Raw genomic sequence first — 16,774 nt, 5'->3', positions numbered from 1 at the left:
TTACATGTCATGCTTTCTTGCGCTTCGTCTTGGCAATCCTAGGGTACGTGTACGCGTTACATGTTGTGCCACTTGCACATCTTGTGCCTCTACCACACGCTTCTCCCCATGCTCTATCGCCGCCACCTCTTCCAGCACACGTTTGTTAATCTTGGAACCAGTTGCTTTCTTTTTTGTAGGTTTAGCTCTTTTACTCACCATCGCCGGTACCTCTTCTCCATCTTGTATAGTTTCAAACGCGCGTTTCTTTGCCGCCTTCCTAGTGCGCTCATTCAGCCGGGCTAAATTCTTCAACGCCAAAGCTTCCGCACTAAGGTTTGATTTGTGTCCTCTCGTTTGCTGCATCACTTCCGACCGATTCGAACAAGCAGTACGATCGACGTTTTCCTCATCATCGTCATCATCCATTTCGTTTCGATCCAACTGCGGCTCGCTTTCCTCCTCTTCAGCTAGCTCTTCTCCATCCTCCGCTCTATCCGAAACTGTTCGCTGAATCGCTTCCACCAGTGCCGATGTCTTGATGCGGAAGTCTCGCACCGTTCCCATGTGCAGTAGATAGGTTAAATCTTTTTTTGTCTTCTTGCTTAACTGCATAACGATCTTGTTGAATGTTTCGATACGAAACACGAGCTTGGGGATCAATTTCGTCTGGCGCAGTACCTTGTCACGATTCGATTTTGCTTTCGCCGCCGAACTAGCAGTAGCCTTTTGGTCGCCTTCATCGTCCTGTCCAATGATGTTCTCCTCAACGAATGGTATAAGATCGTAAATTTTTGATGCGAGCGGTTTGGATGATTTCACTACGAGATTAAACCTGCATTGGGGTTTGAAAAATAGAATGAAAATATATTTGTCTAACGCATTTTGCACAAGTTGTCATACTTGGTAGCGTCGTACGCAATCGGAACGATCGAGTGCCGGGCCAGAAAATGTTTACTTAAGTTTGCCAGACATCCATACATCGAAAGCAACAGTTTGATCAGAGCGTCCATAGTTGAACCAAGCGGCAGATTGGTGTTACACAAATGCGTTAAAGAACCGAGAATGTGTACCAACTGCGAGCAAATTGAACGTTCGATGGACTTCAACAGCTGTGACGCTGGAGGAAAAAGTACAACAGTGTTAGGAATTTAATAATACCGTTCGAACGGTTCCGGATGGTACTGGAATCCCGGTCCTGTTTACCATCCGGCCGACGCCGATTACAGAAGCTAAATCATACTTACTTTCATCCGTATCATCCAGTCCAAAAACTTTTAAACGCATCATAAGACTATTGGTGCGAAGGATCAAATGCTCGATTTCGTCCAGCTGCTGTCGAAAGATCGCACACAAGCAGTGGAATGTGGGTTCGGCCGTCGCCGAAGTTATCGATTTAAAGTAAAACAATGGGCTCGTTTCTTCGGCCGCTATTTGACCAAACTTTAGCTCCAACCGCATCGCTACCGAATCGAAATATGCACCCGTCTGTGTGCGGATGCGCAAGTCGAACAACAATCGATGCATGATGGCGAACGATTTTAGCTTCAGCTTCGTGTTGATGCAAAAGTTTTGCAACCAATCGTACCCTTGCGCCAAATGGTCTTGGGTGATGATGGCCGATTTGTACAACAGTTCCAAACATTGTACCAACCCTACGATGATTTTCTCACCAATCGGTTCCGGTTCGGACGCATCCTTGAAGTACTCATCGATTATGGTTTGTAGCTGGAGAAGTAACTCCTTCTTAAACGAAGGTCCAATTGTACAACCTTTGGAAGAAAAGGAGAAGCATTAGAAATAATAATTGTTTATCACTGAGAAGCGGATATTATTTTGCGAAAGATTTGTGTTGTCCTCGTCGATATACTTTTCCTAGCCTTCCTTGGTCGGACAGAAATTTAAAAGCTCTTAAGCGTGATAAACTGCGCTCATTACGCACTCTCTTCTCCGCAATCCTTTCTCTCACCGCCAGCGGATTTTACCAAATTGGTTATTCGATTCTGTTTTTACTCCTACAGCGAGATTACCAATCTGTTTGCTGATCACTTTGTCGCCATGAGTTCGCCACCTTCGCAACATGCGCTTAAATTCTCAGATAGTCTGGCTAATACTCCAGAGCAAAGCAGTGCCTTCTCCAGTCATCGCGGATGTCTTGATTTCGAAATGCGAATGCTCTGGCTAAGGTTAAACCATCCCTTCTCTTCTGGCCCAGCCAGCATTCTGTCTTATTTTTTGAATATTTGTACTGCTGAGCTTTGGCTTTAGTAGGTAAGTTTAAAATATCTTTGTAGAACTCTTGAGGCAAACTAATTGTATTAAAATACAAGGATAATAATTGCAAATCACACTTACATGACAATACGGCGCAAGCCGTCATGCTTAATATAAGTAAAATCACACTTACATATCAGTTGTAGAAAATCGTTAAACTTGCGATCGTACAGTTCGATCGCCGATGTTAAACCCTGCCGGAAGCATTCTACCGCCGCTTGAACAACGAGCAAACCGCCGTTTCCGACCAGCTCGGTCGTTTTCTTGACGCATCGATCATACACCAGCTTGGTGCACTCGGCCAGATGGCCAAAGATGCGTTTGCTGTGATTCACTTGCCAATAGTCCGGAAGGGACCGTAACTCTTCGAGCTTTTGGCAGGCAATCTTCAGCACGTATTGCTGCAGATCTCGATTACCGCGAAACAGTTTCAGATCTTCATCCTTCGCGTAGTTTGTCATGGTGCTACGGTAAAAAGATAGAAAAAGATTGTAAAAATAATGTTTTCCTGATCTTACCCACTGATTCCTGATTGTACTTACTCGAGCGATATTCGAAGTATTCTTTCGACAGTGGCCAAATCCCATACGTTTTCTGGCTTGAAGGAAATTCCGGCCGACTTTAGCGAACCGGCTAATGTTGATGCGTTGCAGGAAGCTTCAGACGATGCGTTCTTTTTGTTTCCCTTTTTCGGTTCCAATTTCTGTACTTGCAGAAACGAGAAATGTTAGAATAAATGTGCCTTTCGAACTGAAATCCTGTCGTCCACAAATAGAACAGTTGCTCAACTTTGTTTAGGATTTTTTAGCATACTTTTCTACTACTTAGTTGCAAAAAAAGGATTTAAAAATGGAATTTTAATTGACCAAAATAGACAGAGAGTAAAAAAATATTCTATTGTTTTAACAATATGTTAAGTGATTTTTTAGAATAAATGGGAGCCAACAACTATATGAAAAGGCTTTACTGTGTAAAGTAAATTGTCTATAAAGTCAAACAATATCGCAATTTCAAGCGAACTCGATGGATCTTCCAGTATATACCTTAAATTTCTCAACCGAATGCTGATGATGTTTAAATAGTCGTACAAAATCGCGCAGCAAGTTATTATCCGGCTTAGTTTTCCAGGCACAGAAAGCCATCGCAGCCTCGAGAGTGTTTAAATATTGAGTAGCAAAAATTATACTTTTTGTGTCCAATGTTCCGATCTGTAAAATTGTAAACCACAAAAGTTACTTGTTGTGAAAGAAATATTTAAAATCATAAAGCTAAAGTTTGCTTACTATTCCCATATCATCTGTGCTGATATTGTCAATCCGTTCGACAATCAGCTGCAACGTGTCTTTTACGGCACTGGTATCATGCTGAACCTCGTGCTGATCGCATAGCACCACACAATGCACCATAAACACCGTCAACCGTCCGATATTGTCGTACACCACCACCGGCCGTTGCTCGTCGGGTGTTGGATCATCCTCGCACTGTTCACCCTTATACCGGACACACTTTTCAAAATCAATACGAAACGATTCTTTAGGATTTTCACCGAAAAAACTTTCAAAATGCCAATCGATAAACTGCAACACGTGAGGCAACAGCTGGGTGTTAAACTCTTCTGCTCTACCAAGCGCTTCGTAAAGCATTTCCCGCACTTCGACCGTCTGTGTAAAGCATCTGCATAGAGAACGGTCGATCAGTTAAAAGAAACACGGTTGGAATGATTAAGTGTGTGTGTGTGTGTGTGTGTGTGTGTGTGTGTGTGTGTGTGTACTTACTTTCGCAACATTCCCATTATTTCGAGCGTTAGCATATCGAAATGTACGTTCGGATTGTTTTGTGAGCCGTAGGTGGCCTGTGACAGCAACGACATGCCGGAGATGGTTAGCTGTGTATAGTTGCCAGCACCATTTCCCATAATCGATCGACGGGAGTTGTTGTTTTTCAGCTGCTTTAGTAGCGAGCAAAAGCCAAACACACCCATGATTCGTGTGGACGTTTCGCTGTGGAATAATAAGGACTGGTGTTACTAAAATGTAGGGAAAGTTTTTTGGATTCTGGGGCGGTTTTACCCATGGTACATAGCCTTCCGCAATACTTCGATGTATCGATCGCGAATCGTGTGTGATATCCGAAGCAAGGGGAAGATGAACGCCATGAAGCGCATCGCATGGATGCCATTGATCTACAAAAACAGGAAGAAAATTATCGTTTTTATTAATGAACGCGTATATTTTTAGTCAGCTTAGCCATTTTTAACTGATGGAATATTTCCTGTATTGCAACATTCACGCAATTCAGTACATGAAAGTTATTGAATGGCGTAATGATTGAATGAATTTTATTGCTACCAAAATAGCTTAAGATGGGATAAAATGCTAATTTTAACAGGATATTCAATTCTAAACAATTAATAAACCAAATACCAGATGAATAAGGATCGTAAAGAGGTAAGATCATAGCCATGAACATTTGGTTTAAAAACAGCCATGACTAAAATACCAGCTAATTGTCGAAAGATCGTCCGGGGATGGATGGCAATATTTTTGTACAATAGATAGGTTTTTAGATGACTAAGTTCACGATCCTTTCCGATCGTAAAAGGTTTCTAGTCAACTACCGCGGCCATCGCCAGTGAAGCTAAATTCACAGATAGATGTTATCTACACCGATATAAAGCTGACATTCGACGGAGTGTCTTACTCTATCCTGCTGACATGACTTGACACGCTCGGTTTTCCTCGGTCTTATAATGTTGTGCATGAGATCATACCTCCAAGATCGTACTTTATTCAGGTAAAGCTGAGCCCTTCTTCCTAGACTGAGCAGAATCTCGCGACAAAAAAAGTATAACATGATTTATTTGTTTAAGTCTACTTACCAACAATAAATAGTCCATGATAAACTGGATCGTGTTAGTACACTCCGACACGGTAAGCGCATTGGTAAGGCTGAGCGTCGTCAAGCAAGTGTTGAACTGCGTTTCTTCTAAATCAGCAAACAGATACTTCTTTAGCTTTGCTACGATGCCACTGCCAAAGATGAACCGTCGCTTGATGAACAACTGAAAGAAGTTGATCGCTATACCGTGCAGCTTCGATTGCTTTTTCGCCAGCAGCAGCGCAAAAGCGAAATTAATCAGTCCCGGCGTTACCACTTCCTTGCCCTCCTGACTGTTTTCCGTCAGTGTGCGAAAAAGCTGATCGATGCGTGCAATCACGCTCGGTTCAATGCGTCCCCGGCACCAAGCCGATTGGGTACACATTTCACGCTCCTTCTCGCTGATGGCTATCAGCTTGATCAGGAACGCCATAATGGGCGACGCAACGACATCGGTTGTGTCGGGCTGACGGTTAATTTTGCTCATCGCTAGCAGTGCACCGACCAGGAACGGGGCAAGCAAAATTTCTGGATTGTTTTGGAACGGTTTAAACATGGCCACGGTTTGTGCTTCATCGATACGAAACTCGACTACGTTCGACAGGTGAAACAGGATGGTTTCTTCCGCTTCCCGTATTTCACTGTCCGAGTAGCGATCTGAAAGAGTTGTATGCCGATGAGAATAATTGATTGAGTTGTCCTTTTATGTTGAAATCTTACCAATGCTATCAAAATCCGTCGTGTCACTGTTTTCATTCGACAGCACCTTTTTGTAGTAATTTTTGTGGAAATATTTTTGCAGTGCCATCAGCGGGATCACCAGCAAGCACGGATGCTTCAGGCAAACGTGAAACAGTTGACACGCCAACGGTGGCAGCTCGAGCGGTTCAATGTTCTTCATACTGTCCGATACTTTCGTCACAAAGATGGTCGCTTCGTCTTTGGAAAGTGTTAAATCACGAAACATTCCACACAGTGGCGTCAAAATGGCTAACTGTAGTTTCATTTTAAAGATCTCTTCCAACACTTTCTGCCGATAATCGGTACCGGTTAGCAGCATACCGTTGGCGTTGAATCTTCCCGCCCCACTGCCAGTCAACAGTTGAATAATTGTTTGGGGTAACAAATGTTTCCAGGCAATACATTTGGGATCGCCAGCCCGTATGGATTCGACACAAAGTTCACAAATTTCTACCAACTGTTCGGGTGTTAGAGACGGGAGGTCGGTCAAAAACCGTGCGATCAAGTCAAAAATTTGCTTCGTTGATAGCTCCACAACGCTCAGGTGCTGTAGTACGGCCATTACCAGCTCGAAGCGTTTACCGGCACTTCGCTCCGAGTGTGCCAATCCGAGTAGAGTGAAGTGCCACAATGTATATCCATCGATGGAATCGATGCTAGACACAACCATGTCGATTAGCTGCAGCAGAAAGAGCAAACAGAGATTGATGTGATTGCACTTACGCTTACCGGACATTTATTTACCTGCGATGATTGCAGCTTCTCCAGCATATCCTTCAAATCATCGTTTTGTCGTTTTTGACCGAGTTTAATAACGGATGTTGCAAGATGTGATAGCATTTTCGAAAAAGCTTAAGCAAACAATTTACACAAACGAACGAATCATACCCGCACAGGAAGAACGCACATACAGGAATATACACGAAACGTTTGTAAACAACAAACGTTCCCGCCAGTGATTTCGAACGAACTTCAGTTTGACAGTTCGTTTTGCTCAGGGCTACTAGTAATAAGGTGGGTGGGCTTCAAGGTTCGTACAAAAAAATCGTTCGCAATTTTCTCGTTGTTTACGTTATTCGTTTTCCTTCGTTTTTTAATAGTTTAGGCTGTATTTAGTTTTTTTATCTTTTCGCTAATTTACTGTCTATTATGACTTATCTGTCTTTTTAGCTGTTTAAAGTATGAAAAAATACGCGCAATGAATGATCGAAGACTGAGTGGACACAGTCACACAGAATTCTATCCAAGGAAGTGTTTTCCTTTGATCAGTTTCGGAGCAGCCCTAAAAAGAAAAGCCACACTTCCCATACATCGCTATATGCTACAAACAAGCATTTCTCGATCACACACACCGAGAACGTCCAGTTAATTTTTTATGCTGGCCCGATGGTTAGCGACAACATATTTGCATAGTCAGCGCAATACGTGCTCATTTAGCATTTTGCCTACACAATCGCTTGTGTTCGTTCTGAGGGAAAACCCACATTTGGAGACACAGATCAATGCACATAAAAATCATAAAAAAGTAATAACAAAACTAGATCGCTGCTGGGTCGGACATGAGCACGCTTACACTTGGGCGCGCACAATACGGCATAACGATCTAGCCCGAAAAACAAACAAGCTTACAGAGAACCTATGCTGGGGACGTACGTGGGGATTGTGCCACAGACAGGAGAATGATGCAGTAACAACCGGTGTGCTGTTATCAGTGTGATTCCTACTCTGCGTGTTTGCAATCGTCTCTTTTTTACTATTTACCCTCACAGGCAGGGTGCGGTAAATCTTGCTCAATAGTATTCAGTTCGACACAGCTAAAAAGACACGGTGCGCGTCTTTTCGATCGCAATGAAAGAGTTAAAAGTGTCCGGAGATTGGTCCAAAAAATGGATCAAAATTTTCTTCTGCATGATCTGTACCATGCTTTGCGTAAGTTTAGCATTCAACAAGAGCTATAGTGCAAATGACTAATACGTTTATTGGCATTGTTTTCGTTAGTACTTGGGCGTACTGTTGTTAACGATTGCAACGGTATGCCGAATGCAGTATGAACAGTTGGACGTGCTTATGGACATTCGGATGTACCGGTTGGTTTTGTTCTTGATGCTGGTTGGAGCTTTGTGTGTAGTGCTTGCATTCATCGGGTTCCTTGGCACTTGGAGAGAAAATCGCCCTGTATTGTACACGGTATACTGCTCCGTGAACCCAATTGGAAATTCCAAATCTTGTGACTAATTTGTGGCTCTTTACCGTCCCCAGTTCTGTTTGCTGTTGATCGTGTTTTCACTGATGGAAGGTACGGTAGCATTCATCGGATACACGCAGCGATATCATATGGACATGGAAATGGAGAGCAAACTGTGGCTTTCCGTTAATCAGTACCCAACCGATGTCAGTTGGCAACCGTACGTGGATTCCTATCAAACGCAGGTTAGTATGAATATTGCAACGGAAAAGCGTACAAATTGGTAACGCAAACCTCCATCCCGTCCATCAGCTAAAGTGTTGCGGAGTTCACAATTATACCGATTGGTTTACGGCAATGCCACCGGAAGAGGTGACGCCGGACGATAAGGATCTGATAGCGCAGCTAGTTCCACTTTCCTGCTGTGATCTGGCTGATACAACGCAATGCACAATCTACGACGTCGGTTGCCATTCGAGAATGTACGATATATTTTACGAAACGGCAAATACGGTTATAACTAACACGCTGACAACTGTGCTATTGCAGGTACGTGTTGGGTTTAAAAAAAATATTTAGTCAGGCACCGCGTAAACATAATTTTCTTTTTTCATTCTCTTCCAGCTATGTGGCGCTGGATTTGGTTTCTTTTTGGTGCGTAAGCTAAAGCTATTTACGTTTGCTGATGAAGATTTGCTCTACACGGACAAGCGAAACCAATTCGCGTACTCGAAAATGCATAGCATGACCGCGTCGAGTGAAAAATTGTAACATAGGAGTATGTGTGTGCCAGTGTAGCAATGTATTGTGTTGTATTTTTAATCTTATATGAACTAGATATACCCTGTGCGAATCATTAAAGCTCGGGAAAAAGTACTGCAACGTTTATCAGCATGAGCCATATTGATAAGACTTACACGATAACGAACTTATCGGGCGTGTGGAGTGTGTGGTACTCATACTTATGCGCGTGACTTAAGTGGGGTGGCAATTTAACAAAGGTTGATCCTGTACAGAACCTTAGCATTCTTTTGACTAGTTTAAAATCGAATAAATACCTCATTTCTTGTCATAATGTAGAGTATTCTTTGAGTTTTGTTACAAATTGCGTCAAATGTATAAGTCAATGAATTTAATTTTACAATTGAATAACAACATAATAAACGCTACTCGTCCTATACTTAAGTTGTAGTTCATGATTTTACTCGAAAAAATCGCTATAATTTTCGTATTTGAAACGATTTTCCTTTAACGGTGATTTTAAATGAGCTTTCCGTGGCGAATCGAGAAGCAAAAAACGATACAGTATAAACACATACGCATACGAAATGACAGTTTTTCAATCTGACAGCATTTATCAAAACAACTTTTGCACGATTTCTTGCCGAATTGCAAAAGAACCGTCCGGGGAGCTGCGGGTTTGTTTGTTTGGCCTCCTGAAACTAACGTGAATATCCGGACATGAGCAGCCCCGCCAAATTGCAGGACCTTCCGCCGAAGGGCGGCTATCAGAACATCCCATTCAAGCGGGTGCCTGCTAAAACCTATTTCAAAGGTGAGTAAAGTTTACCTTCTGATGGTTATGTCATCATCACAACACAACATTACCGGAGGTACGGGCCTAGTAATTCCTAATTTAACCCTTCTCGTAGGATGGCAAATGATCGCTGGTTATGCCGGTATTTCAACAGCGGGATTGTTCCTGTACTGGTTGAATGTGAAGGAAAACCATCGGAATGAAATCGAGATGCGATCCGCCAAGAATGTCATCTACCCGCTGCTGCTGGCGGAAAGAGATCGTGAGTATCTGAAGCAGCTGCGACGAAACCGTGACGAAGAGGCTGAACTGATGAAGAACGTCGAAGGATGGGAGGTATGAAACTTGTCATGCGCTATTCCCCCCATCGATGGTGGTTAGATTTTTAATTGTTGTTTGTTATTCTCTTCCGAAGGTTGGTACCTGGTATGGAGAACCGGTGTTCAAAACGATTCCGAAGGATAAGCTCGTGGAACCGACGTTCCAAGAGTTTTACGTGCACACCGATTACAAACATATGGCCAAGCGTTCCGATATTAAGCTGATGAACTAAGGTACTCTTTTCGGCGTCATGAGGAGCTTGCAATTGTAGAGGAATGTGTTGTTTAAAAATAAAATCGATTGTCGCTACTGGGAATCGGATTAGTTGCTCCTAAAAGGCCAGTACATTTGTCGCGTATGAGTACCATGAGCTACATTAGTATGATAGCATAACAGATACTCCTCAATTTGAAAGAAGATTGAAAAATGAATGCCAAACCTTCAATCACAATATTACAGTAGATCCGCTCACAGCGAATTTTATAGGAAAGACTCGTTAGGTGGGAAGTACCTTTCCATGCAACTTATTTGAGAAGAGAAATAATCTCCATACAAAGTGGACATAATTTTCATCAGAGCCTAGGACTATCTTCTACAATATCTTCTAAATCTCAGATGCCTAGAAGAATATCCAGAAACGGCTCGTGGGGTCGAAATTAAGATGATGGGACGGTATTGATTTGTCGATGAGAAAGACCCCTTGAGTGATATCGAGAATTTCCGCAGCAGACCAAGGACTACAAAACTGAGTAAGTACATAGCCATTTAAATTGTCGTTCAACTTTATTAGCGAGTGTGTGTCGGGTGCATGCAATTATTTAAGCAAAAAATTAATAACACTTTTTAAACTCAACTACACAACATCGTGACGAGTAGATGCGAATCCTAATAGCTGCTGACGCCCTGCAACTTTATTTGCTTGGACAGATAGCAAGCAAATAGGATTCCGAAGAACTAAAATAAAAAGATAGAAGGCTGTTATAGTCACACGAATATTTAGGCAACGAAATTAGGCGTATTAACAAACCTGAATTACAGCCAGTGCTATACCAGCAGCACCTAGGCTTACAGCGTGTGCCTTAATGAAGTCACCGAAAGAGTCGATGCAGCCAGTTTTGCGCAGTGTAGCACTGGACGGATCCGGGCAGGATACGTATCCGATGGCACCTTTTGTTGAACAAAATTTTTTTTTTGTTAAAAGAAACAAGCGTTGCATATAGTCTCTGTGCTACTTACCGGTTTGTCGCCGACAGCAGGTCATCGGTAGCGATGTTTCATTAAACTTGGTAGGATTTGCACGAGCCCAGTCCGAACTGTTGTACACACCACAGCAATCGAACTAGAAGGGAAATCCCGATTACAACCATAACATTAAAGGGTCGGATTCTTTTTTTCTTTCTACAAAAAAATACTTACGTCCACCTGAATTTCATCCCAAACGAGTGTAATGTCTCCACCATTATCTCCACCATAGCTCTTCATGGAGGAGTTGAGCGCATTGCTTACGAGCTCGCGAGTATCGTTTCGTAGCACGTACCCACTAATACCGGCCGCCAGTTCAAGAATGAAGATCAAGATCAATAGCACCGAAAACTGTGACGAAAACACAAGTTTTGAAAGTTTCAAACTCATCGTTCGGGCAAAAATTGTACAACCAAACGATCGCTTACCGTAAGGGTCATGCAGTAGTTTTCCTTGTACGCACCACAGCAACCGAAAAAGGCAATCACAAAAATGAATGATCCAATCACCACCAGGAAGGTGGGAATGCTGAAGAACTTTGCATCGAGAATGTCCCGGAAGTTGTGGTATGCTCCTTGTACCGTCAATCCAACGGCCATTATAATAACGCCCGTGATCTATAGGAATGATTTGGGGAAAAAACCCAATAATTGTGCGCTTTATTATCTGGCGTGCGATGGGAGAAACGGTGCAGTTACTTACAGCGAAGAAAAAGTTGAATAGAAATAGTAAATATTTGATGAAATTTGCACTAGTTGAAAGAGCCATTTTTGTAGTTTGTTTTCTCGCGAACTCGTTCTGTAAGAATAGAAGCAATGGAAAACGGTATTAGAACTGTTTTAGACCTACACCTAGACCTAGACTTAACCTATATTCGACACATTTCGGTTTCAATGACTCTCTCATGAAAATACGCCATACGCGTAGGCCATACGTTAGTTGGATAGTTGAATTAAGTAATCTCTAAATATTCGCTAAAAATTAGAGCAGAAACGCTACTAACTAATGCTACAATTCCTGTTGACGAGATGCCTTCGTCTTTCTAAACAAAAAAGTCTTACTTCAATGATGATATACTGACGCTCGAGGGAGGGCTATTTACTCACAGGTACATTCGAATTGCACTGTGAATGGTTCTGCAAATAATTAGCCAACAGGCTGGAAGAGGGTTTACTGTGCCCTGCTAAAAACTGCGTACCAACAAGATGCTAACGATAAGATAAGGCGCTTATCGTAGAGCGTACTTTCGAGGAAGCTTATACGTATAAAAACCGGAAAAACGCATCTAATCGTGTTTCAAATAACATCATGTTTTTTGACTTATCTGCCATGTAATGGTCAGGACTAGAGAGTAGTCTTTGCTTAGTGTAAACTAGTGAGCTAATCCGTGTGCTCGACCAATTGAAACGAGCTAGTAGTGAATGGGATTGGAGCTAGCTTAAAAGATTTAAAGAACAAAGAGGTGGGAAGAGTAACTGATGTTGATTGTTGAGCAGAGCAAGCAATCTTCTTAATGTTTTATTTTAATGTTGTGGGGACATAAGAACGCAATCAGGGTTTATCCTCACGCTATAATGTTGTATTGTGTAAAGTAGCTTCTTTTAAAGAGCGGACAACTGCTCACTAACATGTGAGAGTTAAGGCCTCCCGGTAGCGATAACTGAGGATGAAGAGCTACCTCGTGAGGATGAAGAGCTTCTTCGTGAGGGCGAACAGCTATCTTGGGAGGACGAAGAGCTATCTTGGTTGTGCGAAGAGTTATCTTGTGTCGGAGAAGAGCTCGAAAAGTGAAAAGAGGTACCGCGGGCTAGAGGTAGATGGCAAAGAGTCTACCTTTTGAAATTGAAGAGCTCACTACCCAACACTAACCATGATCACTAGATCTTTGATCAGCTCACTACTAGCTGGCACGGAAGAATCGCAATCCCTGTAGGTTTGTTGCATTCTCCTGGAGTAAGATCATTGGCAGTACCATCGGCATTTTCCAAATATTGGGATTCAATTCTACCTTGCAAAAAGTCAAGGTGTGCAAAAAAGTTGTCTTACTTCACCCCGGTTCGTCCGAATCCGTGCTGGGGCAACTTTCTAGCACGCTTGTCAACGCCACCGAGGGTAAGCATGAAACGCCAACAATTTTCAGGGCTAAAAATCGATCGAAAAGAAGGGGTTATTACATCTTTGGACATAATAATCACCACCACCACTACAACCACTACTACTCTACCGGCATGATAAATTCATGGTTTATTTTGTGTTTGCATCCACCCGGTTCTGTGGAGGGAGGCTTTTTTGGGGGGTTGCTGGCTACGAACCAAATGCCGATCATTATGCTGAGCTAGCCTAGGTAGGCCTCGCGTCGTATTCGATGATGATGGTTCGTGTACTGTACACCTCTCGGTGTACAGGCTCGTTTTCTTTTCCTTCTTATTTTAGACCCATTTCGTAACCACCTGTAAATTGATCTCTTTTCCAAAACAGATGCCTATTTTTCGTACTTTGCTGTTGCTTTCATCCAGCGTGTAGTAGGCTGGTGTGTGCTAAGCGTGTCGAAGGCTGCTGTGTTGCTGTGCTCAGAGTGCGACGGAGAGTAGTAATGCAAAATTGAATCATAATTTCAGAACGGAAAAAAATCACCAACGTGGCCAATCAACCACCATGTGTTTGCGTGGTTGCAATGGAAGATTTTATGGAGCTTTTCTGACTTTTTTACACTTGCACAACACATTCTAAATGTCTAACCTAAGCTTATCACCGATAAATGAATCACCCCTTTTCAGAACAAAATTTTCAGTTGTCACTTAATAAAACCATCAGTTTTTTTTCCAACACACGTTTGTTTGTGTGTGGAGCTGTTAAAGCTGATAAGATGCGTAGGTGTGTATTTAACTAGCCGCGAAGGTACGGCAAAACGGCGCAGCGGAGACTAACTCACCAGTAGAGAGAATAATTCTTTTCACGCTTTTACCCAACACCTTTTTTACACGGTGACTGTCGTATGCGCACGACTTTGCCAAACACGGCGTAGAATAATTACGTTAGACACGTGTTTTTTCTCCTTTTTCGTAATGTAAGATTTACATGCAACACGCGAACGCACACACACACACAGAAGATCGTTTTGCTTCCACTTGTTCAATCGCCAAGCACACTGTGTATGCACTTAACCACTCGCTAGCTGGTGGGGAGGTTGACAAAATCTCCACTCGTTCGCCGATGTTCACCGCACGAACGATAAAAACGGAATGGACGGAAAGTAACGATGTAAGCGTATGGTCATACTGAACCATGCTAGGCGTCGATACAGTTTACATACATCCTAACAACACTATCGGGTCTGTTGTTGCATGTGATAATATTGATCGATGACGAATGCCCACCAGAACTGCGACTGTAAAATACGTTTGTGTGCCGGCTAGTAGTAGGGCACCTAACCGCGCAATCATAATTGAATCTGTGTGGGGAGGTAGTTAGTAAATTTGTAATGAACTGCAACTGTGTAGCAGGAAGACCTTTTCCAATGCACGACAACAAGCGTGAAGCAAAGCAGGACATGGGTTGTTATATTATTATCTTTCAAAAATTCTTCCTGAGCATAATTTCCAAAGATATAGTATAAATTTTTGGTTCGTTTATTTTACTACTACAATTCCTAGACTTCGTGGATGACTTCGGACGGATATGTGAGGCAAATAGGATTGAGGATCAATGCGACGAAAATAAATTACCTAATTGCCGGAGAAACTCCAACAGCACCAGAAATGCCCGATGTATCGGAAACTGATACGTCCAGTAGTCTTCTGCAGTTATGAGTATTGGACTATTGTAAGGAGTAAATGGAGGACTGCAGCCCTAGATCGAATTTGGTGGAAACGGATAGACGATCTGACCATGTCGGCGCGACGTACATAACTCTGAGCAGACCAAGAAGATTTTACTTAACTGACCATGCCATGAGAACGGCACCGGACAACCCAGCCCTTAAAGCATTTTTATTCCTTGAATTTGGACAGAGGAGGTATGGTAGGCCTAAATTGAGACGAAGTGATGGCGTTGATGCATCCGCAAAAAAAATCTTGGATATTGGATTGGCAGACGACGGTGTCGAGCGATTATAGCGCGTGATAAATGAGTAGGTAAGTGTTCTCCCCATCCCTTCAAACAAACGGATATGCTGAGCTTCGCAAACGAGTTTCCAACCACGCAGTAATATTAATTTTTGTAAACCATTACATGACCGTCATGTAATGCAGACTAGCCTAGGTCGTTAGTATGCCGAGGAGAAAAATTCTGTTCTAATTCTGAAGTCGTCCCGTGTTAGGTGCGGTAGCGTACGTAGGACCAGTCAAGAGTAAAGTTAAATTAAGTAAACCAGAAAGGGTAGTCCGAGGCCAAAGTTTGGGAAAATTTTAAAATTCTAATAAATTCGGAGCATTTTTTCAGAATTCTGTTTTCCCGTGTTTTTCATCGCCTGCAAAACGTCAAATTTTTGACAGCTCTCGTCAGCATCATCGGCGTTGTTTACAAACAAATTTCGTTTCGCGCACGGGCAAATGGTTGTATTTTCGTCGTCGCTTTGCTTTCTTCCACATTAAAGTTTACGATTAAAGATTATTGGTTTACAGAGTGCAATCATCCACGATGAATATGCTAACACACTTTGGTCCTGACTCGGGTGGCCGAGTAAAGGTAGGCAAACATCGACTCGAAACAATGTTCCGTGCCCTTTACAACTTGGTTGTGTTGTCTTCCATTCCATCAGGGTCTAACCATAGTAAAACCAGTGGTTTACGGTAATGTGGCACGTTCGTTTGGTAAAAAGCGAGAGGAAGATGGCCACACGCATCAGTGGACGGTGTACGTGAAACCGTACAAAAACGAGGACATGCAATCGTATGTGAAAAAGATACACTTTAAGCTGCACGAAAGCTACGCGAACCCGAACCGCATCATCACGAAACCACCGTACGAAGTGACCGAAACTGGGTGGGGCGAGTTTGAGATAGTGATAAAAATTCATTTTCACGATCCAACCGAACGGCCCGTCACGATGTACCACATCCTGAAGCTGTTCCAGTCGCCCATCCTGGACGGTGAGGTATCGTCACAGATCGAGGGCAAGAAGGGGCTGGTGTCGGAGCAGTACGAAGAGCTGGTGTTCCAGGAGCCGACACAGCTAATGCAGCAACAGCTGACGAACGTGAAGCCTGTAACGAGTGGCATTTGGAAGCATGATACGGATTGTAAGCTTTCGGCACGATCGAGTACATTTTAAACCCGTAAAAGCCGATTAATATAATGTATTTTTTCTTCTTGTTTCGTGTTCCAGTTGAGGAGAAAAAGCTACAGGCGTTGGAGAATATCATCGAAACCAAGGCGAAGGTAATATCGGAAATCGCGCTACTGAAGGACAAATTGAAACTTGCTCGAGAAACGATAGCAAAGTTTAAAACCGAAATGACCAAGGTGCAAGGACAGCAAGCTGCCGCATAGAGGACGATCGTTCACGAGCATATCTGAAAGTCGAAATTATTCTTTTGTAAGATTACAATTTAGGGCCTTTTTGACACGTTCGCATGAATATTTTCATTTTCCTCCCGAGGGTTTTTAGCGCGTTCCCA

At 42.8% G+C, this 16,774-nt stretch overlaps 5 protein-coding genes across 5 annotated transcripts; 3 read left to right on the top strand and 2 right to left on the bottom strand.

Moving 5' to 3' along the window:
* LOC126563831 (Fanconi anemia group I protein) lies at positions 1-6,711 on the bottom strand. Its single transcript, XM_050220601.1, has 12 exons — positions 6,616-6,711; positions 5,851-6,550; positions 5,132-5,787; positions 4,323-4,435; positions 4,029-4,253; positions 3,537-3,927; positions 3,297-3,461; positions 2,796-2,956; positions 2,387-2,718; positions 1,227-1,751; positions 883-1,099; positions 1-814 (listed from the first exon to the last, which is right to left on the bottom strand). The coding sequence occupies exons 1-12, from the start codon at positions 6,709-6,711 to the stop codon at positions 1-3; spliced, it is 4,395 nt and encodes a 1,464-aa protein (XP_050076558.1).
* A 968-nt stretch (positions 6,712-7,679) lies between these two features.
* Positions 7,680-8,828, top strand: LOC126565213 (CD63 antigen-like). Its single transcript, XM_050222369.1, has 5 exons — positions 7,680-7,800; positions 7,870-8,058; positions 8,131-8,301; positions 8,369-8,605; positions 8,681-8,828. The coding sequence occupies exons 1-5, from the start codon at positions 7,720-7,722 to the stop codon at positions 8,825-8,827; spliced, it is 825 nt and encodes a 274-aa protein (XP_050078326.1). The 5' UTR covers positions 7,680-7,719; the 3' UTR covers position 8,828.
* A 623-nt stretch (positions 8,829-9,451) lies between these two features.
* On the top strand, positions 9,452-10,233 carry LOC126565562 (NADH dehydrogenase [ubiquinone] 1 alpha subcomplex subunit 13). Its single transcript, XM_050222753.1, has 3 exons — positions 9,452-9,611; positions 9,709-9,929; positions 10,009-10,233. Exons 1-3 carry the CDS (start codon positions 9,518-9,520, stop codon positions 10,144-10,146), a joined length of 453 nt encoding a protein of 150 aa, XP_050078710.1. The 5' UTR covers positions 9,452-9,517; the 3' UTR covers positions 10,147-10,233.
* A 505-nt stretch (positions 10,234-10,738) lies between these two features.
* LOC126565284 (CD63 antigen) lies at positions 10,739-11,950 on the bottom strand. The gene is made up of 6 exons (XM_050222448.1): positions 11,859-11,950; positions 11,585-11,773; positions 11,331-11,507; positions 11,151-11,253; positions 10,942-11,081; positions 10,739-10,868 (listed from the first exon to the last, which is right to left on the bottom strand). The coding sequence occupies exons 1-6, from the start codon at positions 11,922-11,924 to the stop codon at positions 10,800-10,802; spliced, it is 744 nt and encodes a 247-aa protein (XP_050078405.1). The 5' UTR covers positions 11,925-11,950; the 3' UTR covers positions 10,739-10,799.
* Positions 11,951-15,752: 3,802 nt separating this feature from the next.
* On the top strand, positions 15,753-16,646 carry LOC126565327 (YEATS domain-containing protein 4). Its single transcript, XM_050222499.1, has 3 exons — positions 15,753-15,842; positions 15,916-16,396; positions 16,483-16,646. The coding sequence occupies exons 1-3, from the start codon at positions 15,795-15,797 to the stop codon at positions 16,644-16,646; spliced, it is 693 nt and encodes a 230-aa protein (XP_050078456.1). The 5' UTR covers positions 15,753-15,794.
* The last annotated feature ends 128 nt before the right edge of the window (positions 16,647-16,774 follow it).

The sequence above is a fragment of the Anopheles maculipalpis genome, chromosome 3RL (assembly GCF_943734695.1).
Source record: "Anopheles maculipalpis chromosome 3RL, idAnoMacuDA_375_x, whole genome shotgun sequence".
NCBI classification, from domain to species: Eukaryota; Metazoa; Arthropoda; class Insecta; order Diptera; family Culicidae; genus Anopheles; species Anopheles maculipalpis.
Note: the sequence above shows the minus strand (reverse complement) of the source record. Positions and strands in the feature narration are given on the sequence as shown.